The following is a 25,303-nucleotide window of genomic DNA, read 5'->3' as shown; positions in this document are numbered from 1 at the left end:
TCCAAGGAAGGAGCAATGAAGAATTGCACCCATTTAGGGGGAGGTTCATTGATAGGTCCTGAAGCAGTCAGGAGCAACACTGAAGATGTTGTAGAAACTGGAACATTCAAAGAGACGGGATCTGGTGCGACAAGAACGAGAGCCAAAGGTGCATCTCTAGATTACAAAGCAACATCATGTTCTCGAGCCATGGCCTACTACTGTTATGGTCTGTTATTAGGATTGGGTGCAAGTTGAGCTGGTAATTGAGTAGGCTTGGGTGCATTGGTATGTGCATTTGCATTCACATTTGTATGCGACATAATAGCTGGTTGATTAGGTGGGGCTTGTCATTGTAGGTAACTAGTTGATTGATTGGACCATTGTTGTCCCCCTCTCCATTGCGATAGTTGCTACCAGTTTCTTGGTGGTGACTGCCACTGAGGAGGAGGATTAGGATTACGATAATTGAGACAAGGATTTTGTTGGTAATTCCATTGTTGAGTTCTCAAATTACCAAAGGTTTGAGGGTGTGAAAACTACCATTGATTATTAGGTGCATAGGAACTTGAATAAGGACCATTGAAAGATAAAGGATCAAGAGGTATACCTTGTCTTTGAGCCCATGGCCTCCTTTGTGCAATGTAGAAGATTTGTCCCCCATCATCTTCAATTGGATTGAATTCTGGTTACACTTGCTTGCTTTGTATACCGGCAATCTTCTTACACCTATTGTCTCTCTTTGTCTGTCTGCAATGAGGACAATACTAAGCCAACATTGCCTCTACCTCATCATGGTTCTACTTGGCTTGAAATGTGTCTAATTGTGTTGCCATGTTGTTCATGATATCCTATTTAAAATCTTTTAGCAAATTTGTTATCTCCATTCTTGAAACTCCTAAAGCTGTCTTGTTTATACCAGGTGTATAACCTAAAGTCTTCTTGTGAGCAACTCTAGAATAGTTTTGACAAAGCTTCTTTATATCACCTGGTGTAGGAGCACCTAATGCAAAATTGGGTCAATATTGCATTATGTGTATATGATTCATGGCTTATTTATATCTATGTGTGTGATTCATGCCTTACATGTATTAAGATGTATTCATGTGTATGACTCATGTCTTACATGTATTCATGTACGATTCATGCCTTGTGTATTCATGTGAATATTTCATAGTTTATGTACCAAATGTGTTTCAAGGCAGTAACTCCAAGTGTGCTTCATATGCATACCCTTGTCATGTGTGCTCGGTTACTTGTATATGTGCTTCATATCTTATATGTATTTATGTAATTGTCTCATGTTTGTCATGTTTTTTAGCACAAATAGTTCATGTGCCTTCCCAATGTTGGCAAGAGTCACTGTATGTATGTTGAGATGTTGTCATTGATGGCAACTCATATAAGATTTAGCATCTGTAGTTCATGTTTTCATCATTCCAGAAGATTGATTGAAGATTGATCAAGTATCTGTTTGGTCCGATGAGAACACTATATCCGACAGAGCATTCAGTTTGTTGGTTAGCGTATTATTTTTCTTTGTAGATTTGGGAGATGTATTGTGGATATGCAATTTACTTTACTCCAGGTTTGTGGCCTCTGGTGTTAAGTTTTGTGTTGGTTGGTAAGATCCAGTGGATTGGTTTTTGGCTAGAACAACAGTAACGTGTGGAAATTCAGTATGTGGATCTTGTGGATCAGTTTTGGTGAATGTTTGTGTTCAAGTTCGATGAGCCAATATGTGGGAAGTGTGTGGTCATTTTTTTTTGTTTTAATAGTTGTTTTTGGATTGATTTGAGGCAACTTGAGTAACACATTTCATGTTGCGTGTGATGCGGATTTTTGGGCAGACATGAAATTGACCTAATTTGATGTTGCAAATATATAAGACCGATTGATTTGATCATTTTTTATATCGATGGTTGTGTGTGGTGCATATATGATCAATTGTGCCCAGTTTCACATGTGCAAGGTGAAGATTTGTGCTTAGGTATGTTGCAGAATATCAGAACATAGGAGACTAGCAAAGCAGAGTAATTTATACTTAACCAGAACTATACTCAAGCATTTGTTGATGCTATTAAATAGTTTGAACTCTCTTGTATCTCTTATAATCATTTTGTAAGGCAGTGAGCCTTCTGGGTTGTAGCCCTTATTGCAAACTTTGAGTAGTGAGCTCTAGGCAATGTGTCTAATTGCATGTGCATTTCCTTATGTAATATTTGTATACTTCTAACAGAGTATATTAATATTGTGGGTTTGAATCCCACCGTTGTTTTTCCCTTAACCAGGTTTCCACATAAAAATCTTGGTGTTATGGTGTTGATGATTTTTGCTTTATGTTTCTAAACTTTAATTTCCTTCATATGCATTAAGTGGTTTAAAAAACATATTGACATAGTTAAAAATTGCAGAACACTGATTCACCCCCCCTCTCAGTGTTCCTTGACTCCATCAATTGGTATCAAAGCCTAGTTGGTCAGAAGAAGCCTAACAGCTTGAGGAATATCCAGGAAGGTAAATCAATGGGTTCTAATAGCCTTAGAAAGCAGCTAGTTGTTGCTCTTGAAGATATTGATCATGCACAAAATGAGAATCGACAAGTGAAAGAAAATTTCAAAGATGCTGAAAAATACATTGAAACATTGAAAGATCAGTTGAACAAAGGAAAAGAGAAAGGAACTTGTTGATCAGCTCAAGCAAAAAGAAAAGCAGAGCATTGATGAAGAATCCTTGAGGGAAAAGACAGAAGAATGTGATAGACTTGCAAGAGCTAATATAGTCCAGAAGAATGAAATGGAAGCCATTTTGATGAGATTGATAAAAGAGATTGAAGAGAGGAAGAAGAATGAAGAGAAGCTTGCTTAGTCCCTAAAAGACAAATTTGAAGAATGTTGCAGACTTGAGAGTGAGAATGGACAACTGAAGCTTGACCTACAAGATGTTAGACAACATGAGGAAGATCTTGAAAGACAAATCATTCTTATTAGATATTATCTTGATGTTGCAAATGAATACAAGAAGTTCTGGATGTTAGGTGTCCCACAGATATTGAGAGGGGGGCGGGGCGGGGGTGGGGGGGGGGGGGGGGTGAATCAGTATCTAACCGATAATGAGAATTTCTTAAGTTAAAACATGCAAAACATAATATAACAGTGTACCGGTATGCAAGAAATAATGCAATAAACAGAATCAAGAAATCCACATGAAAAGTACACCATAACACAAGATATTAATGAGGAAACCCGGTGTGGGAAAAACCTCGGTGGGATTTGTGACCCACAATATTCACTTACTGGCCAATAAGAGAATATTACTTACAATAGGGGCTTGCACATGCAGGAAGGCCAACTGCCTAGAGCTCACTGCTCAATGGGAAGTCACACTAACTTACAATAAGGATTATATTAATCCAATGACTTGTACTGCTTTACAATAGCATCTCCAATGCCAGATTCAGTACCGGTTCCTGCTCTGTTCTTTACATATACCCTTGACCTATAATTTGCACATTAGGTCTGCCTAATAATTTTCTTTTATGCTCACTACTTCACTCCTCAAATGTCTACAATGATCTCCTTTATATACAAGAGTCATTTTACAATTTGCCAAGTCGGTTTACAATAATAAACAAAATATTACATAACAAAAATCATGTCGGCCTCTATGCTAGTATACATGTTTTCTTCTATGTCGGTGTCGGTGTCCTAAGTGATCTTCTAATGCTGGTGCACTGTCTTGCCTATGTTATACTTTGCTGGTATGATGTCTTGCCAGTGCCATAGGATTGCAAGGTTGCTTGTGTAATGCTTTGCCGGTATAATGTCTTGCCAATGCCATAGGATTGCAAGGTTGCCTGTGTAATGCTTTGTCGGTATAATGTCTTGCCGGTGCCATAGGATTGCAAGGTTGCCATCAATGACAAAACCTTCAATCACATACAATGTCTCATTGGAGTGTCCATATGCCAACAATCTCCCCCTTTGGCATTGATGGCAACACTCATGAGAAATTTCAAAATGTATCCAAAATGTGTAGTCCAAAAATGTTACCAAAAATGTGAGAGCTCCCCCTGAACATATGATTCCTGTGTTTTGAACTTTCTCATCCCACTACTCCCCCTTTGGCATCAATGACAAAGGTTGTCAAGATGTCAGTAGAGTTTGTAGGTTCATCTATCCATATCCTCAACCTTGTAGCTGGGTAGTTATTATCTAAAAAAGGTCTCCCAAAATTAAGTTTAAACTATTTATAAACTTCTTACTATCTGTTATTGTTGTCTCTGTTCTTTTTACTGTACCGGTGAGATGCTGCAAATGCTCTGTCGGTGTTTTGCTTCCCTATGTTAGTGCCTCTGAAATTTCCTTCCGCAGAGATGCTAAATAGTCCAATCTTGGACTTAGTTTAGATCTCAGATGTTTTGTCTTATTTATTATTCTCTTTTTTTCTCTTTCCAGTTTGAGTAATTCTTCCTCAAAATTTGCTATCTTCTCTTCAAAAACTGATAATGAATCAAGTGAGTTGACAAAATTGTCTGCAAGCTTATTTATCTCATCCCGTGCCTTGCTTATTTTCTTGTCAATATCTACAGTCAAAAAGTTTGTTTTACATGTATCTTTATACCGATTTTTGTATTCTTTCAACAAACTACATAGTTCCAGTAGAAGTGTGTCAAAATCTCTGTTACATTTCTTTATTTCCTCATCAAAGAATTTCTGTTTTTCTTTTTCTACCTTATCCTTCACTGATTCTTCCTTTATTTTCTCAATATTTTTAGAAATATATTTACACAATGTATCCAATTGTCCTAAAGAATCTTTATTATCTATATTACAGTTGGGAGCTATTACCTTCAAAATTGGTATGAAATCATCAATTGCTTTATAAGCTTGTGAGCTGCAGTCAGTTATTTTCTTGATAGATTCAAATAATACCTCAGTCACATTTGTTGACTTGAATGTTGATGATGATCCAACAATTTGAGTACCGGTGGAAGTAGCCATGCTTGTATTTACCTTTGGTAGGTCAGTTTGTGTCTACATTTCTTTTAGCACTGGTTTTCCTGCTTCACTAGTTACCGGTGGCATTGTTTCCTTGTGTACCTGTTCCGGAGCCTTTAGCTCTGTTGGTTTCTCTGTATGTTGTGTTGTCTCTATCTGTGCCTCAGTCTTTGCCTTTTTCTCTGTATCCTCTGTCGGTTTCTCTGTTTCCCCCGCTACCGAAGGCTCATTAGCCATATCTGACTTCTCAGTTGTATCTTTGTCCAATATTATGTTGATCTTCTGAGTATCAACATTTACAATATATAGGACTTCAGAATTAGGATTAGTATCCTCTGCATCCATACTTTCTGCTACCGGTTGATCTTCAGTAGTTGTTATTTTCACTGGTGGGGGTAGGTTGTCTTTAACTTTGATGCTTGGTGGCCCACCAACTTTGCCTTTCCCCTTGTCTCTATCCTTCTAATATACCTTTATTGGTTTAGGATTCCTGTACTCTTCTTTCTTTTCTTTCTCAACTAGGAATATATCCCATCCATCTTCTATTTCCTCTGTCACTTCATTTACTCTTCCTGCCATTAGTGAGATATGTCGGTGTGCAGTAGAGAATACTGACCAGTTTGCTTGAGCAATCAAATTATCAATTTCTTTTTGAGAGTTTACTGGATATACAGCAAGTAGCTTCTCTATTTTTATTTTCTTATCTAATTCTATCACTGTTTGTCTTATGGCCTCAAGTCTTTTAAATAATTCATCAGGAATTTCATTTATTACCTCCATCAAAAATTTCTTGTACATGTCCATATGTAGTATAACACTGTTCTCAACTTGCTCTTTCTCATCAGCAGATAGAGTGTCATAAATTTTCTCTATGTTTTTCAGTTTTCCTTCCTCTGTGATTTCATTTAACAATATATCAAGAGGTGCCAAGTCACTGTTTGTCCTTTTCTTTTTCTTTGGTGTCAGCTTCTTCTTGGGTGTGGCCTTTGTAACCAAAGATCTCACTGCTTGTTGCTTTTGCCTTGTCCTTCTAGGTGAAGGAGTGGTTGCCGGTGAGGGATCTCTTTTTCTAACAACTCTTTTAAAATTTGTTGGCATGCCACCTTCCGAAGAAGTACCTACCAGAGATAGATGAGTTTTAGGTTGTGGGGTTGCCAACTCATCTTCTATTATGTTGGTTTTCTTTAATACATCTTCTTTAATGGCCTTTACTTGTCTGGATCCTTTCCTCACAAATGCCTCAACCTTCTTTACTCTTTTCTTTGATTGTATTTGGCTTTCTATGGTCTCAACACTAGCAAATACTTCTTCCTTAGGTTCATTGGGGGCTTCCAGAAGTGCTTTAGCATAAGTTTCAACTATGTGATCATCCGTCTCATAGCCCATCTCGGTTACCCAAATTGTTCTTAGGATGACCGCTTCCATCCAGATTTCTTTCTTAATAACAAAGCATATATCATCTTTGTATTTGTCTACTATATTCTAGGATAACCTTATTCTTTTCTTCATTTTGGTCTTCAATGTTGGAAAAAGTCGTGAATATTGTTCTCCTTGTTCTCACCCATGGTATTGAATAGTTCAGTCAATTGTTTTCCTACCGGTATGTCATATCCAAGTTCTTTATAACCTATACCAGGAACCTATTTTGTTATGTGTAGCATTAGGCATACTAACAGATTTCCAAATCTGAAAGTTCCTTTCTTGTCCTTCTTTATCTTTCCAAGATTGTCTATTAGTTCATCCTTTAACCATTCATAGATGTCAATTTTTGCATTGTCTGTTACCATATCATAAGCACTCTTAATGCATAAACTTGAAACTGAGTTAAGTCTATTAGCATGAGTGGCCTTGTAACCTAATATCATACTTATGAATCTCACATTGATATCTTTTACATCATTAACCCTTAAAGACCTCTTGTCAAATGTTGCACCAGTTAGTTTTATAACTAGGTCATTGGGAACCTTCTTGGATTTATCTGGTCTCTTACCGATGGTCGGTAACCCTGTGACAACTTTCACTACTTCCTTGATGATCTTATGGATTGCATCTAACCAGAAAAATTCTCCATGAACTCTGCTTAACACTATCCTAATCACATCCTTAGGGAATTCAAGAATGCTAAGGATTTATGTGAATCCTAGGGTTTCAATAATCTTGTGTTCATCTTTAACATTGCCGGTGTCATCACATATCACAATTTTATACATGGTTTTGATTTCCTCATCTCCCGACTCTTCAATGTTGCAGTGGATGTACATTTTGGGGTCTTCAACATATACAACTCCCTTAGGGATTTGAGAAAAAGCACCTAGAGTATCATCCTTCTTTGCTATCTCGGGAACTAACTGAAATATGGGCCTTGGTCTTTTAATAACTTCAACAACAATAGGGTTTGCTATGTATTCAATTGTAGAGGTGGATGCCATGATTAAATACCTTTTTCTGCCTTGGGTGGATGATTGCTTGGAGTGTTCTTGCTTCTTGCTCGAAATGCCTTAGCTTGGAATCTTTGCGCTCTCTGAAAATTTGAAATCACGATGAAATGAAATGGAGCCAAAACCTTATTTTATAATGTTTTTCACCATCTACCACATTTATTGCATGCCGGTTAAGTATTCACTTAACATTGTCTGCCGGTAAAAAGTAATTTTCAACTTCTTGTCTCTAACCGAGGGAATAATTAGCACATGTGTCATTTGATTGCCAAACCCTCAAGGAAATTTTCTTCAATTAGATGAAGAACTTCCTGCCGGTGGAGCACTGGTCTGTTCTGTCAGTGAAGCATCACTCTGTCCTACCGATGAAGCATTGGTTGGTTCTACAGGTGGAGAAGTATTCCCAATATTTAGATCAACTTTTCTAATCCATTGTTTTGAGAATTCTTGTTTAACCTCTTCAACTTTTTCTTTACTTTTCAAGCTAGCACTTTTGTTGTTTACCAGTGTTCCTTTACTTCTACAAAATTTAGCAATATGCCCAATCTTGTTACATGCATAACAAGTCACATTATTCTTCTGAATAGCTTTTCCATAACCTATGTCGGTTTGTGTTCTGCATTGGTTTGATAAATGTCCAAATCTTCCACAAACATAACATCTCACATTCATTTTGCAGTTTTCAGAGTTGTGACCAACTTTGTTGCATTTTGAACTTTGACCAGTGGGTGTATTGATATTCTAATAATTCCTAGATCTACATTCATTTGCTCTATGACCATACTTATTACAGTTAAAGCAGTTTCCATTGAATTTATAAGCATTAGGTTGTCTTACCGGTTTGCTGTGATCCTAAGTACTTGGAGTACTGAAGCTTTCACCAACTTCAAAGCCAATTCTAGAAGTGTCACCTTTAGGTTTTTGATTCTTCAACAAGGTACCAAGTTCCTCTGAGCTTTTCTTGAATTTTTCTTTGTGTTGATTTGCAGTTTCCAGTTCTTTTTCCAAGATTTCTTTTTGTCTCATCAATTCATTTGAGTCATTCTGAGTATGCATCAGATCTATCTTCAACATGTCATTCTGAGTAAAGGTTTTTCTCCATTTGTGAAGTTTGTGATGGCGTACGAACAAGAGTGGATTCAATACATCCTGAGTCATGTTCACAATGAATTCATGTGGTAGTATAAGCCGCATAAAATTACTAAAGGTACGATTCAGGCAATAACATCCTTGTGTGCATCAGGTGCGCTGTCATCTCTAAAACCGGTAAAGAATGACATTGTAACCAACACAACTGGGTGAAAATTCAATAAAAGAGTGATGACTATTGATGACATTTAGTTTGCATCCATGGTGATAGGCTATAAGATTTACTACTCCAGCCGAATGAACTTTGTCTTTGGTACTATAGTATATGTTGCATATGAAATGTTAAGGGAAATTAAATACAATACCCTACTTTTGTGCACATTATTATACTTCAAGAATGAGATTCTAAGAGTTGGTGTGGTATAGTGGGCATTTCATAGTCCAGTAGGAGTGTAGTTTCAAGAGTATCTATACAATTTTGGTGACTCCAAAGCCCGAAACAAGAATCTATGGGGATACTTCAAGAAATTTCAGGAGGAGATGCATGAGAGGGAGATAATCTCAAAGTTTATTACGGAGAAATATGTTGACACCATCTGTTTCATGGTTGACACAGACCAATGCTTGATGGAAGAGGTGGAGCCCCAAACTTCATGGATTCTACCAACGGGCTATGAGGTTGATTAACATATTTTGGAGCTATATGCTCAACATTTGCAGAGTCAATCGGTGGACCCCAATGAAGATTGGTTTGGAACCTACAAGGAGAAGAGCCTAAAACTACATCAACAATTTAAGAAGTCGATCATTTAGAAGAAAGTCCGGAAAGAGGTTGAAGGTCTTGCCAAAAGCATAGGGATAACCAAGTAAGTTGTGAGAAAAGCTAGAGAGGAGAATATCCTTTCAGAGGAGCAAACTGTCAAGGTGGAGGCTACTAAGCCTAAGTCAAAACAAACCAGTAGCACAACCCCCTCCTCTGGTCCTGCTAAGCCAACAAACTAGCCTAAATCATCAGTCAAATCATTCGAGGTGTACAGAGGAGGAAATCAGTCAGATTTGTAGTGGTTGATGATGAAGAAACTGAATTAGATGAGGCAGTTAAAGAGCTGAAGGCTAAATCCACTAAAATCACAAAGGAGAAGCCTTCCGACAAACCTAGATTTAGTAAGAAGTTAAAATCTTAAATTTATGAGGCATTGAAACAAGGTAATTATACTATTATACCTCCTATCACATTAGATCAAATTGTGAAAGCAACTATTAAGGATGCCAATTTGAAACCCCTATCTGAGTGGTATGAAATTTTTTATGGATCCGGAAAGAGAACTTTAGAGAAAGGAACTGTAGAATACCTAAATGTGTATAGTAAATCTTTAACGGAATTAATGCCAGTCTTACCTAAGAGTTTGTATGACATTTTGGATGCTCAAAGACTAACAACAAGTTAGGAAGATGAGAAATTGAAGGAATATATAGTAGTCAATTTATGTTCACTTATTACTAAGGAGGAGATAGATACATTACTCCAGCTAGCCAAGGATAAGTTTTGAAGTAAGCACATAGTAAATAAGGTCATGATCGGTAAAATTGATGAAGTTGCTAAGGAAACAAAAAAAAATTAGACAAAAGTTTTGCAAGAAAATCAATATGAAATTAATTCAGCAAAGGAACAAAATGACACTCATCTGGAAACTGAGTAGACAAAGGTGGATATACCTTCAATTTTGAAAGTGCAATTAGTTGAGTAGGTAGTGGATGACACTTTTGCTCTAGAAGTTTAATCAACAGATAATGTAGAAGTCAATATTCTAGAAGAAGGTAGAGTGAAGAATGATGCAAGTGTGGGTGAAGTTGATAAAATAGATAAAGTTGTGATCCCTCCAACACCTTAAAAGGAAGCAATTGCAGAAGAAATTATGGAGAAGATAGAGGTCAAGGTTGAATTTAGAACTGAAGCAAGAGAAACTGAGATTGTCAAAGGTAAGCAGGTAATAGATGATCCTGAATTCATTCAAGGATCGATCAAGCTTGTTTCCCTATCTCCCATACAAAAGCTTCAATTCCAATCTTTTTCTCAAGCCAAAGCCAATGAAGATCTTTTAAAATCTCACATTGAAGATAGCTTGTTGATGAACATGGAAATCAACACTCTAGAGAAGTTAATGCCCTCATTCCAAAAAGATATATCTAATACTCCATTCGGGCAATAGAAAAGCCTAATTGATTATGATGATTCCCACTTTGAATCTTTTGAAAAGTCTGGAGAAGAAAAGGTCAGAAATGAATTTGAGGCTAGAAGGCTTTGCACCTGGAAGAAAATGATCTCAAATGATAGAGCCACATTAGGTAATTGTGTGAAAAGCATGCAAGATGCAATGACCAATTGTGGAAACTTGTATAAATCATGCTTATCCCTAAACAAGTTCATTGCGACTATTGAGAAAAAGTCTCAGGAGTAAAGATCGGGAAAGGTTGATCAACAAAGTTGGAGTACTTAGGAGCCACATTGTCCCTAAGTTGGATATAATGCTAAATGCTCTTCAAGATGCCCAGAATGCTCTGAAGACAGATGATCTAGATGGTCTCAAGACAACAGAAGAACAGTCTTATCTTATCAGTGGGTTTATAATAGTTTTTGACAATTTGCAAAAGGGTTGGGATAGTCATTTGGACTATTTGAAGAATCTATATGCAGATATTTTGAAGTTTTTGTGAAGTTTGTATGTACATGTGTATAGTGTATTTGACTTCATCTTTTGATTTTCGGTGTCCAACCTTTGCCATTGATGTCAAAGGGGCAAAGTAGAGAAGTGAAAAATGTTGATCTTAGGGGGAGTTCTTTGATTCTTTGATTCTTTGGAATCCAGTGATTAGATTCTTGGTTATAGAGTGTACAGTATTTTGGTCTTGGTCTGACACTTAGTCATTTTTCACTAAGTGTTGTCATCAATGCCAAAGGGGGAGATTATTGGCAAGTGTCACTTCATGTACGTTGAGATGTTGTCATTGTTGGTGTTGGTGTAAATAATTATTCATCTTGGATATTATTACACCTTACTTAAGTTTACGTAGGTACATGCATTTCATAGTAGTTTGGGTATGAGACACTTGGGTGTTTGTGCCACATGGAGATAGTGTGTGTAGGAGAATTTCCACCTTTTATGGTGTGATCTTGTTGTTACACTCCACATTCAGTGGGTGATCCACCTCATGTGGAATATTATATTGTTTCTCCTACCTACCCACACCTATTTCCTACCTACCCTTGTTTCTTATTGAGCCACATGTCATGTTTGTGTGCTCACATATCCATATTGCCTTGCCTATATAAGCAAGCTCATATTTATTGTAATTGAACAATTGATGATCCAGTTGATCAATATTTTCTCTTGATAGAATACAGTTTATTTCTATCATCTATTTTGTCTCTCTTATTTGTGCTTTCCATTGCCTCTTGATCTTGACAAAATCTCACATGGTATCAAAGCCATTAGAGTGTCATTGGTTTGCTAATTGAGAGAAATTTGATGTTATTTGGGGTTGTGTATTTTGGAGTTTTCTATTGCAAGTTATTATTGAAGCTTGATGGGTCAAATCTAAGGTTACCATTGGATTGAGGAGGACCAAAAAAGTTAGTTTTGCCTTTTGTTTCATCCAAATCGGACTTCAAAGGCCAAATCTAGAGGCATTTGAAGTTTGATGCTGCGGCGGAAATTTTTTAGAAATTATAATTTTGCAGGCATTTTTCAAATAGCGATATCTCACTCATTCGGACTCATTTTTTCGAGAAATTTTTTTTGTTTTGGGGTAGAATTTCATGATCTATATAGTGGTGCAGGATTTTTCTGATTTTTGGATACAGGTTTTTCAAAAAGCACAAAATCCCAATTTTTACAACTTTTGAGGCTTTGTTTGAGATCATATGGACTTCTTTTTAGGTGCCATTTTTTTTGAAAGTGCATATTTTTTAACCTACTTTCATAATCTGCCATCCGTTTGCAGTGGTTTTATGTAAAAATTGTACTTTCAGTATTTGGCCATTTTTGACATATTTGGTACTTGTATTTTGCTTGGATCTTAGTTTAGATCACTAGCAATATTTGTTGAAGTCTCTTAGATCTCATTTTGAGAAGTTGTAAATTGAAATCAGAAGTCCACTTTGCCTTGTTTTGCAAGTGGCCCATTGTATACGCACCAAGTATAAAGTGCCAAAATCACCATTTTGGGGGGGTGTCTTGTGGGATTGTGCCTCTCTCTATCTTGTGTTTTTTCATTTTGGTGCTATGGGTTCTCCTAAATTTCCACTTTTAACTCCTCATAATTATGCATCATGGAAAATTAAGGCATGGAGTAAACTAATGGAAAAAGGACTCATTCATTATGTAAATGAAACTATTACAACACCACCTAATCCTAAGGTTGATCCTAATGCTCAAATTGAATGGCTTACTAAGAATGCTATGGCACTTGGAACACTTAGAAAATATGTATCAAATGACCTCATTTTTCACATTGGTAAGTGTACAACAATTAAAGAGGCTTGGGATATTTTTAAGAAATTGTATGGTCAAGTTTATGAGATTAAGGGCTACAAGCTTGATAGTGAACTCACAACTTTGGATCCCAAGGATTTTGATACAATCCAAGATTATGTCACAAAAGCCACTGAGCTAAAAGCAAAGCTAAAGGATTGTGGAATTGACAAAAAAGATGCTCAATTGGTTTATAACTTGTTGGACAAGCTTCCTTCAGAGTATGCAGCCTTTGTATCTAGCTTTCACACCCATAGGTTAGCTCAAGGTTCCTCATACACTTCTCCCTCATTTGATTCATTCACAGAGATGTTGATACTTGAGCAATCTAAGTTGACCATGATGGGGATTCTCAAATCTTCAAAGTCACAAGCTTTGGTGGCTAACAAAGGGAATCAAAGTAATCAAGGAAAAGACAAGAACCAAATGCAACCTAAGTCTAAACCACAACAAGATGGAGCACAATCTTCCTCTCCACAACAAGGTGATTCACCATTCTCACCTAAGAGGAAATCATATAAGGACAATTTTTTTGTGGATATTGCAAGAAGTTAGGACATGATGAACATCACTGTTATAAGAAGGATATTAATGAGTTGAAGAATCTTCTTGAGAAGAATAGTATCAACCTATCTTCTAGAATGTCTACATCAGCTTCTTCTTCCAAGGATAAAGGAAATGATCACTCTTTTGGGATAGATAAAGGAAAGGGACAAGCTCTTTGTGCTACTACAAGTCATGATTCATGGAGATGGCTTCTAGATTCAGGGGCTTCTCATCATATGGCATCTTTGTAGTCTATGTTTTCTACATTTGAGCCTTGCCACATGCCGCAGATTTTGATGGGCAATCATACATACATGGATGTGATTGGGAAAGGATCTATCGCCATTGGGGATAACTCCTTCAATGATGTGTTGTGTGTACCCCACTTGACAAATAATCTTCTTTCCATCTATCAAATCACACATGGGGCAACTAGGAAAACTGTGGAGTTCACACCTAATTCAGTTATCATTAGAGACTTGGAGAGTGGAGCTATCATTGCGACTGGGGTGGTTGATCATGCATCTCGGTTGTACTCTTTTTCAGATTTTGGTCCTATTGATGAGGTTGATTCTTCCTATGTTGATGATTCAGATTTTGAGGAGAACTTTGGGCATTTGAACTTGGGGATTCTCACATGTGACCTTGTTCTTGAGCCTTGCATTTCATCTCCTTCTACTAATATCACACCATCTATTGCACCTGATGATGCAGCTAGTGCGACAATTTTGCCTTCTTATGATTCAGTGCAGCAGGATATTTCATGTCTTCCAACTTCAGTTGATTGGGATGCCTACTTGACAGACATTGTAGGTTTGTTTGTGGATTCCTACATTGCAAATTTGGGAGACATCATTGATGGCATTCATCTTCTGTTTGATGAAGATGATCCTTCTTTGATTGTTGTGAGGGATCACTCTGACCCTCTTGTGCATTCTCTACATGATCAATCTTTAGAGGTTGACATGATTGTGGATACTTTTGTACAACACTTGGAGGAGGTCTCTATATCTTTTGAGGAGACACGTGAGTCTTTGGATATTGTTCTACATTCATCTCCACTAGATCTTGGAGTCCCTTTTTCAGCAGTGTGGCATAGTTTACCACCTTTGGAGGGGGTTACTTTCAGCATCGACATGGGGACACTTGAGCAGTTTTCAGAGATTCCTTTCATCATGAGTATTTTTCCTACATCTTCCTTTCATGATTGGGGAGACTTTTTGGATACACCTTTGGTTTTGTTTCTTCCTAAGGGGAGGAATGTTGTTCGATGTTCATGAAGCATTTTCTTCATACATCGAGCTTCTATCATTGGTGTCGATTCCACATTGAGGGGGGGCTTCCTAGTCTCTCTTCTTCTTCTTCTTCCTCTTCTTTTCTCATATGGGGGGGACTTTTTCCTCACATGGGGTTTTGTTCCTCACATTCTTCTATAAGAGTTCTCTTGTATAGCTTTCATCTCTCTTTTGGGGGAGGGTTTTTTCCCATTGGGTTTTTCTTTCTTTTACCGCTTTGTGAGAGATTTCCTTGCATTGGTTTTCATGCATTTGCATTTGTACATGGGTACCTAACATGGCCTAGTAGCCGGGACCTATCTTGCATTGCTTAGTTTCATTGTAGACTTAAAGTGCATTCCCCTAAGTTGCACTTAAGGGGGGGTGTTGGTGTAAATAATTATTCATCTTGGACATTATTACACCTTACTTAAGTTTACTTAGGTACATGTATTTCATATTAGTTTGGGTATGAGACACTTGGGTGTTTGTGCCACATGGGGATAGTGTGTGTAGGAGAATTTCCACCTTTTATGGTGTGATCTTGTTGTTACACTCCACATTCAGTGGGTGATCCACCTCATGTGGAATATTATATTGTTTCTCCTACCTACCCACACCTATTTCCTACCTACCCTTGTTTCTTATTGAGCCACATGTCATGTTTGTGTGCTCACATATCCATATTGCCTTGCCTATATAAGTAGGCTCATATTCATTGTAATTGAACAATTGATGATCTAGTTGATTAGTATTTTCTCTTGATAGAATACAGTTTATTTCTATCATCTATTTTGTCTCTCTTATTTGTGCTTTCCATTGCCTCTTGATCTTGACAAAATCTCACAGTTGGCATTTTGAGTTTGTTGGTATTTTGCATTAAGATTGCATTAATGACATGTTGTCATTGATATCAATTGAACCGGTAAATGGTATTCATGTTATTGCTGATATTGTTGTTTTTGATATTGGCTAGTAACTGGTAAGAAGAGATTTGTGGAAGATGTTGTAAACCTATATGTTAATTTTGTGGGTTGAACCGGTGTAAAGGGTTAAACCTTTCTATGTAATGTAATCAGTAAACCCTATCAGCTGTTAAACCCTAACCGACCAAGTTTGATGGTTTGTTATCTGATAAGCAGTAATGATGGAGACATGTTTGATCATTTGATTAAGGAGATATTCAAATCATTTTGGCACGTTTGTTCTTGTCTAGGGAAGAAGCAAAGTGGATTGCATCTAATGCACACTACGTGATGAGTTACAAAGTCCAATAGAGCGGTGATCATGGAGTGGTTGAAATTGTCTTGAAGAATGTGAAGAGATTGTCATAATTTCTAATGGTCAAGATTGTACCGACTTGTTTGTAATCTCGATGATGAGAATTAGGTTTTTTGCCGTGTTATCGACCTAATTGATTTCTATTTAAGGTCGATGAAGTTGTTTGTTAAGGTTGTTGGCAATGTTGGTAGAAAACCTATTGAGTGCATAGTTGCCAAACCGGTGAATGGATCTGCACTTTGAGTGAAGGCAGACTAAAGGTTATAGAAGGATCTGATCAAGAAAAAGTAGTGCTATTCAGATAGATCAACTAAATTGTTGTTTTCTAACAATTACAACAAAAGTTAAATCCCTTAACCGGGTGAGCTCTAACAAGCTTGGTTACTCATTAAATCCTCTAACAAGGTGGTCCATTATCATGGATTCTTAAATCCTCCAACGAGGTTACTCCTAATAGGGTATTGCACTTCTGACAAGGCATATTTGTAAATCCCTTAACCGGGTGATTCCTAACTGGAATTAGTTCTTAACAAGACTTATTGTAAAGCTCTAACAGACTTTGGCTCCTAATAGGGCAAACTTTGAAAGAGTTCAGATAGCTATCCTTGTGAGTCTCATCTCAAAGTGGTTTTTACCTATTTGGGTTTTCCACGTATAATTGTGTCAAGTGGAAAATGCTTTTGTGGTTGTGATCTTATTTGTTGATTTGGTTAATCTTTGATAAGGCATGTTAAGTAGAAGCATTAAGAGATGAATATGTTGAGCTAAGATTAATCATTGTTGATATTCACAAGATTGAAGTTGTTTACTGTTAAAGTTGTCATAACAGTTAAATCGGTTGATGTCAAGTAGTCTTATGAATATTGATCTTGACTGAGATATGATTACTTTGTTTGACTGAGTTTGAGTTTGGGAACTTTGTATCAGTTTTTCAATATACTAATTCACCCCCCCTCTCAGTATTCTACTGGATACTTATTCTTTCATCATACCATCAGTCATTGATGGCAACTCATATCAGATTTGGCATCCGTAGTTAATATTTTCATCATTCCAGAAGATTGATTGAAGATTGATCAAGTATTTGTGTGGTCCGGTGAGAAGAGTGTATCTAATTGAGTGTCCAGTTTGTTGGTTAGCGGATTATTTTAGTTGAGTATTTTTCTTTGTAGATCTAGGAGATGTATTGTGGATATGCAATTTACCTTATTCCAGGTTTGTGTTCTTCGGTGTTAAGTTTTGTTTTGGTTGGTAGGATCCCGTGGATTGATTTTTGGCTAGAACAATAGTAACGCGTGGAAATTCAATATGCGGATCTTGCATATTGATTTTGGTGAATGTTTGTGTTCGAATTCGATGAGACGATATGTGGGAAGCATGTGGTCATTTTTTTTTGGTCCACTTAGTTATTTTTGGATTGATTTGAGTTGACTTGAGTAACATGTTTCATGTTGCATGTTATGCAGATTTTTGGGCTGACATGGAATTGATCTAATTTGATGTTGCGGATATATAAGACCGATTGATTTGATCATTTTTTATATCGATGGTTGTGTGTGGTATGTATATGTTCCATTGTGTGCAGTTTCACGTGTGCAAGGTGAAGATTTGTGCTCCAGTATGTTGCAGAATATCAAAATAGAGCAGAGTAAGAATAAGTGTTTTATTCTTAACTAGGACTATACTTAAAAATTTGTTGATGCTATTAAATAGTTCAAACTCTCTTGTATCTCTTATAATCATTTTGTGAGGTAGCGAGCCTTCCAGGTTGTAGCCCTTATTGTAAACTTTGAGCAGTGAGCTCTAGGTAGTGTGCCTGAATGCATGTGCAATCCCTTATGTAATATTTTTATACTTCTAATAGAGTATATTAATATTTTGGGTTTGAATCCTACCATGGTTTTTCCCTTAATCAGGTTTCCACGTAAAAATACTGGTGTTATGGTGTTTATGATCTTTTCTTTATGTTCCTGCACTTTAATTTCCTTCATATGCATTAAGTGGTTTAAATAACAGATTGACAAAGTAAAAAATTGCATCACTGATTCACCTCCCCTCTTAGTGTTCCTTGATTCCATCACCCAATGTATGTGTTGTGACTTAAATATGCCCATCATTAAGTTTGATATGTGTCTGACCAGATTATTACATAAATACTTAGGAATGTTTCAAAAGACACATTCTCACACTTAGATTAAATTAAGAAACGTGTTTTAAAATTAACCAAAGCCATCTTTCTATGAACATGAATCTCACAAGTAACCTGGTAGAGACAATAAATAACATAAGGATTGTTGAACATGACAATACTATGTATACCAAAGGATAGGAAGGACGAATGTGTGAGAAGGCAAATACTATGAGGTAATATTAGTAGTCCTCTTTTCAAGAATCAACCTGATTAAATCCTTATTGTCAAATTTGAAGTACATAGCTCAAATAGTTATAGAATTTGTTGTCACTAGACCTCTCTTCTCTTAATTCAAATGATAATTTAAGCACATATCAAACATCTATTAGATGTAGCCTCTATACATTTTAATTTGTTTTTATCTCTCATTGTCATAAGACCTCTAAGAAATGAATCTCATCCATTGTCATAAGATCTCTTAACTCTGAACTTGAACTTAATCACCCCACAACTCATCACATAACACAAGTATTAGCACAATAAAGATCAAGTTCAAGATAAATTCATACTTGCAACATTACAAAACCACAAACAATAAGATTACAAAAGGAAGTCAAATCAACTATTGGCGAATCAATTGACACAAGAAAAAACATGAAATCATAATAGAGTAGTAAACATTGCTCCTAACTTGGGCACTATTTCAAAAGTTTGATTCCATCAATAGTATAGCTAACACCAAGCTATCTCCAAAGTGGTTAGTCATTATGTGCACAATGTGTTCCCTTGTAGGGAAATAATAAGGACAAATACCTTCATTACCTACTGGCTGAGGAATATAATAGGTAGGTCTCACTACACTTAGCGAACATGTTAGACAATATTGTTCAACATCTTGTGGACCCTAATAATATTTGAAAAGAATGAAGAACCCATGAATTCCCTGAAATCATCTAATCACTACAACCTTTTCGAAGATTTATCTAAAGGTTGGCATTGGTTAAACTCTCACTCTTTAGACTAGCAGTTGTAGGGGAAGTGCCTGCAATAGGAAGCCGATAGGTGTGTTTGTTACGAAGAATGCGTGAGCAATAAAGTTTAGTTAAGGGTAGAATTCTTTAGTAGAGTTATACAAAAATAGGTGAGTAGCATGGTTTTTTGAATTACTTAGTTTTCACTTTGTATTTATGTTGTAGAGTGACATGTATTAAAAGTTGTGATATTGAGCAGTTTATTGTAGTTTTGAGAAATATATTTTATCATATAACTGAATAAGAAATTTTTATTAAAGTGAAAGATTTAATTGTTTGCGTACATATCCCAACCAATAGTTGTTCCCAAATTTTAAAATTACCACCCACCATCCCCCATGCTATTGTATGCACCATGATGTACTTGAAGAATATGTTATGAATATAGTTATACATTTTTTTTTGTAGGCTATATTGTTCCCAACCAAATTTTTTTGTTGAACCCAGAGTCTTGTTGTTATCCACCCTCCGTCCCCCATTCTGGTAAGAGCAGCATGTTATATAGCCTTTTGTTGAAATGCATGTGATGTATATGATGAAAGACCTACATTAGTTTTTCATTTATATATGTTATTTTTGGATAATATATAGAATTGGTGAAGTTAAAAACTTTGAAATCCTTGCAAATTTGAAAGAAAGTATTTTTTAGTAATATAATACCTGATGAATGTGTAGTTGCAGAATTGGAATTTCCTGTATGATTCATGTGAGTAGTTGTTTGTTGTGAGGCATTTTTTTGCAGTGAAGAGAACCTGAAAGTGGGAGTGGCTGGTAGAGAGAGAAGGGAGTTAATGTTGAATTGAATAATAGTTATAGATTTAAAACCTTGAAAAAGCATACAGGTACTTTACAGATTGAAAACAAATAGTAGAAGAATCTACCTTGCAAAGTGAAACCTTTCACTGCTTGAGTAGATGGAATAGCCTTGAAAATTGCTTGCAAAGTGCAAGTTGTGACTCCCACAAATAGTTAAGTAACAGAAAGAAAGCAGGAATGTTGCAAGTACATGATAGGAGTAAATAATCAGTTTATAAAGAAAAGGTAATACGTAACAAAAATGTTTTTAATTAAAACGGAACGTTACCTTGCAACTTTAAACTATTAGCGATGGTAAGTTTACAACAAAGGCAAGTAACCAGGAAAAGAGTCACAATGATAACAAAATTGACCGATCTATGTAATTAAAGAAATCATTAAAGGCAACATGTCTTGGGAAGCGAACCATAAAACAGTTATAAGTTAATGCAGAATTTAATTAACAGTACAATGCTCAAAACCTAAATACCTGTCAAAGTACCATGACCAAAGTTACAATCTTGCAAACACAACAAACCTTAAAATAACAAATAAATGTGTCAAATTGAACAGGTCTGTTGGAAACTGGAAGGGGTGAAAACTATGAACAGTTAGAGAACATGAACAAAGAAAGAAACTTGAAAGCAGAGGACAGAATATTTGAAGAGTGTTACATACCTTCAAATTATTGAAGTTGATGTATTGGTTGTTGTTTTTTTTGAAAGATGATGTTCATAAAGTGTAAAACCTATGAAATGGAAGAGGTTCAGTTAAAGAAGAATCACGTATTTGTACATTATTAGTTAATATTAAATGTATTGAACAAGTGAAATGGTAGAGATAAGTTGTATTAGTACATAGTATAATGCTTACCAATTGCAAATAGTGTTGCAGTGAGGGAATAGCATGACAAACTATTATAAGTGTTAACACCTGTTAAAGAATAATATCTGTGAAGAATCTTGTATTAGTACATCATTGGTTAATATAAAATGCATGGAACAAGTGATATGGAAGAGAGAATCTTGTAATAGTACGTGAAAGTAATGATATTGTTGAATAGGGTGTAGCTATTACATTTGTACTATTTTTGTTGGAGAGTTGCAGCATGCAAAAGGGCTCTCCAGTTCTGCAGTAATTCATTGTGTTGTAAATCCTAGAAAGTAGAAATATAGTTTTGTGATTGGTGAAGAGTTAGAGAACATGAACAAAGTAACAAGCGTGAAAGTAGAGGACATGAAATTTGAAGATTGTTACATACCTTTAAATTACTGAAAATGGTAGAGAGAATGTTGTGTTGGTATATTCCATAATACTAACCAATTGTAAATAGTGGTGCTGTGAGTAAATGGCATGACAAATCATTATGTGCGTAAAACCTGTTAAAGTACAACATTAGTCAGTATGAAATGTATTGAACAACTGATATGGTAGAGAGAATCATGTAATAGTACATGAAAGCAATGAAATTTGTGAACAGGGAGTAGGTGCTATGTGTGTGCCTTTTTACTTGCAAACTTGGGCCTTGGAAAAGGCATCTTTACTTCTACAATCATTCATTGTGTTGTGGATCCTGAGAAGTAGAAATATTGTTTTGTTGTGATACAGTGAAAATAAGATATACAACAGATGAAAACACGATAAAGATTAGATTTGCATACCTGATTCTGTTTGTTCTATAGGTATGCTTGTTCTGTGCTGTGTGAAAGCTCCTGCAACCGGGCTTCCTCTGTCTTTCGAAGTACTATTGATGTTGCACCTTTCAATCGGGAGTACCTTTGTTAGCTGAAGTCTAGTTGTATACGTAGATGTTCAAATGTTTCTGTTGGTTGAAGTGATTATTTTCATCAAGTGACAAAGCATGGGTTGACCACAACTGGAGGATTCCCAATCTACTTGCAATGGTGTTGAGTTACGGATGTTAAGTAATATTTCACAAAATCTTATGTGTGAAGAACTTGTGCCTTGTTGACAAAATGGAATATCCAAGGTGAAAGTAGTATTGAATGTGTGCCATAGAGCTAGTGCCATTGAGTGAGATGCATATAATGGCCTATCCATAACCGGTGGAAGTTGTACAAGATCACCAACCAAAATGACTGAGATACCTACAAATGATTCATGTTGTCTGGTGGGAAAAGCTTCTCGCAATCTTTTATCAATCTTAATGAGTAATTGAGGGCCAAAAAAGCTCATTTCATCTATTAAAATGTAATGTAAGTGTTTGCATTGCTCTTGGAACATTAATAGGGAATGGCCTGTTAAGGGTTTGTATTCCTGAATGGGTATACGGAGGGCAGCATGAATTGTGGTTGCTTGGATATTATATGCGGAGACACCTGTTGGTGCTAGTACAAGCAAGGGGCATTGTGCATGTTCTGTCCTTGAATTTAACTGTTTGCATATGCAGTCAATAAGAAATAATTTTCCAGTTCCTGCAGTGCCTTGAATGATTAACCGCAATGGTGAAGAATGTAGGTTGTGGTCAGCATGAGATTTGATAATATCAAGTGCAATCATTTGGTTTTGTGCAAGCTCATAGTTAGCAGGTGCATTAAAATGTGGGTTCTTAAGATTGTGGGGTGCTTGGCTTTTCTCTGTGAGAATAAAATTAAATGCTTTTGAATGCAGTGGTTCATCAGGTATAGAAGCAGTCCAATCAAACTGTAGATCAAAATCACATTTGCCAAGTAGTTGAAGAGCTGCAACATTGAAGTTGTTTGATGCTCCCATTTGTGACAAAAACTCCCATTCGTAGAGCCCTTCTTGAGTTGATTGATGAATATCTTCTGGTTGTAGGTCTTCACCATTTTCTATGGTAATGTGTTCTTGAAAACCATTCACATGCCATCGTATGTAATCTGTACTTTGAAGAGCTTCCAATTCATGATAATTTCTTTAGGTGAGGTGCCTATATGTAGAGGAATAATTCAAAATGGTTTGTAAAGAAGCAATTCACTCCAATAGAAACTTTCAAAACTACTGTCCTCTTCTAAAGGTAATGATTTGTGTTGTGGGTAGACATTTACAATTGCAGGTACCTTTCTTTTCATCCATTTACATGATTTACGGTGCTCAGAGAATGTATATAGCTAGGCTGAATGAAGTAGAGTCAGGTTTGCTAATTCTGATGGTTGTTTCATGTAGTTTGAGATATAAGAGATTGAGGTTTGAGATTCTTCATCACAATTAGCTATGTGTTGGAAGATTCTTTTACCGACATTCAGTGTTACAAATTGGCATGTACAAGACATCAATGGGAGTTTAAGTAGCATGTGACAAGTTTCTTGTGTGCTAATGTCCCTATCCACAACTATTCCCATGAGTAGCCTTTGGTATGCCAAAAGGATTGTATCATCTGAATTCGTTGATTCAACTATACGTTTCAAGATATCAATATAACTTTCTGACTTTTCTTCAGTTTTTTATGCGTACTTTGAAATATATTGTAGAACTGCTTTCTTGGAGCAGACAGGTTGATAGTCAACATTTTCTCTCCAAATGGCAAGCATTGTAGGGTTGTGTACATTTAGGCAGCTATCATTCCTTACTGGTTTGTATGCTGGGTTATTGTTGTGGTCTAATATTAGTGAGGATTCAGGTTGTTCAGGCCAAGGAGCTTTGTATCGGCATTGAAGGATTGTGTTCTTTTTCCTCAAGAAGGTATACTTTGAACACTTTGTATGTCGTTGAACAACATTGAGTAACTCAGTGTAATCAGTACAAGGATCTAATTTGGATATGGTCTCTGTATCTACAAGGCATGGATCTGAAATTGTAGGCATATATTGCCTGTTCAAGCGAGCCTCTTCACAACGTGGATTCCATGCTGTGATGTACTGGTCAAAGAACTGTTTTACTGATTGGACATTTGCATGATCTGACCAGTTAAGGTTATCAATATTTGGTGCTTGTTGCAACCAAAGAAAGCCATGTATATGTGCAGAGCCTCGGTGCTGCCATTCATATCTGTACCAGTGGTCAATACTTTTCAGTTCTTTCACAATGACTTCATCACGAAAGATTTGAAATCTTAAGTGCAAGTATAAAGCTTTAATGTGAGGATTATTGATTAAATTTTCAATAAATTGTCTTATGTTGTTAGGTGTAGTAGCTGACTTTGACTTTGGTAATAACTTATGCAAGTCTGGCCATTTTGTGTTAGCTGAGCTTAAGGTGAAGAACAATGTAGGAGCACCTAACTGTTCTATCATTGATGTAAGGTCATGTCGGGACTTGCTCCAAAAAGCCCATGTACCACGCAATGAGGCTGCATATCGCATGATATGGTTTGGTAATTCACTTGATGATGTGTTTTGCAAGTATTCCTTTAGGCCATATAGATTGTGGGGAAGATTATCTTGCAGATTAGTCTTTATGAAGACAAAAGATGATTGTTGGAATCGATGTCTCATCATGAGATTGTAGATATAATATCTAAAGTGAACATGTTGCCCAAATCCTTGATCATAGTATTTGATCAAGTGTAAAGCATATTCATGTAAATGCACTTGGTTTGCTCTTTGTTGTAGTGGTAAAGCTATTCCACTAGGGAAAAGCGTTGGGAATGCCATGGAAAGGAGGCCCTCAGTATTGTACTCATTGATAGGTGATGCACTAATTTTTGGCCAAGGAATAACGTTGTCGATGGTTTTATCTAGATGGAGGATGTTTTTGATTGCATCAAGTTCTGGTATTGATGATGGTAGTTGTGGGACAAATGAGGAACTATTCTCCCTGATTTGTTCTTCGATGTCAATAGCCGATTCAGTAGAGGCATCGTCAACAACATCTTCTTGTGGTGAATGTACTGAATGCAGTAGCTCTGTAATGTCAGTGGTTTGCTTTGGCAATAGAAGCACTGCATCTGGATCAATGACTACATCCTTGTAGTATTTATCATGTTTGATTTTGTAAGCCAATGCATTCATGACGTGAAATCTATTCACGTAACAGTCATAAGTTAAACCTTGGGAATTTGTTCTTTGGACAATTAGAATTTCTAATTGGTTAATATGTCGAGGCAATGTTATCGCAATATCAGAAATATCTTATGGGAAGTTTATTGTATGGCCAGAATATTTGTATTGGCCTCCCCTTGCATGTGTTACTTGTAAAACAAGGGCAATTCTTGATATGAGCATTTCTTCTACCTGAGAGAGAGACTTTAAAATAGAAGGTTGCTCACCTGGGTCCATATTGTTCGA

At 36.4% G+C, this 25,303-nt stretch overlaps 1 protein-coding gene across 1 annotated transcript in view; it reads right to left on the bottom strand.

The window, feature by feature from the left end:
• LOC131079714 (putative leucine-rich repeat receptor-like protein kinase At2g19210) overlaps positions 1 to 24,379 on the bottom strand; it is a 136,093-nt gene extending 111,714 nt beyond the window's left edge. Inside the window, 4 exon segments of the mRNA XM_059209495.1 lie at positions 21,758 to 21,825; positions 22,452 to 22,957; positions 23,821 to 24,065; positions 24,216 to 24,379. Coding sequence (XP_059065478.1) covers positions 21,758 to 21,825; positions 22,452 to 22,957; positions 23,821 to 24,065; positions 24,216 to 24,379 — 983 coding nt within the window.
• Positions 24,380 to 25,303: the final 924 nt, after the last annotated feature.

This window comes from Cryptomeria japonica, chromosome 1 (assembly GCF_030272615.1).
Source record: "Cryptomeria japonica chromosome 1, Sugi_1.0, whole genome shotgun sequence".
NCBI lineage: Eukaryota > Viridiplantae > Streptophyta > Pinopsida > Cupressales > Cupressaceae > Cryptomeria > Cryptomeria japonica.
The sequence above is the reverse complement of the archived record's forward strand: the minus strand, read 5'-3'. Positions and strand labels throughout refer to the sequence as shown.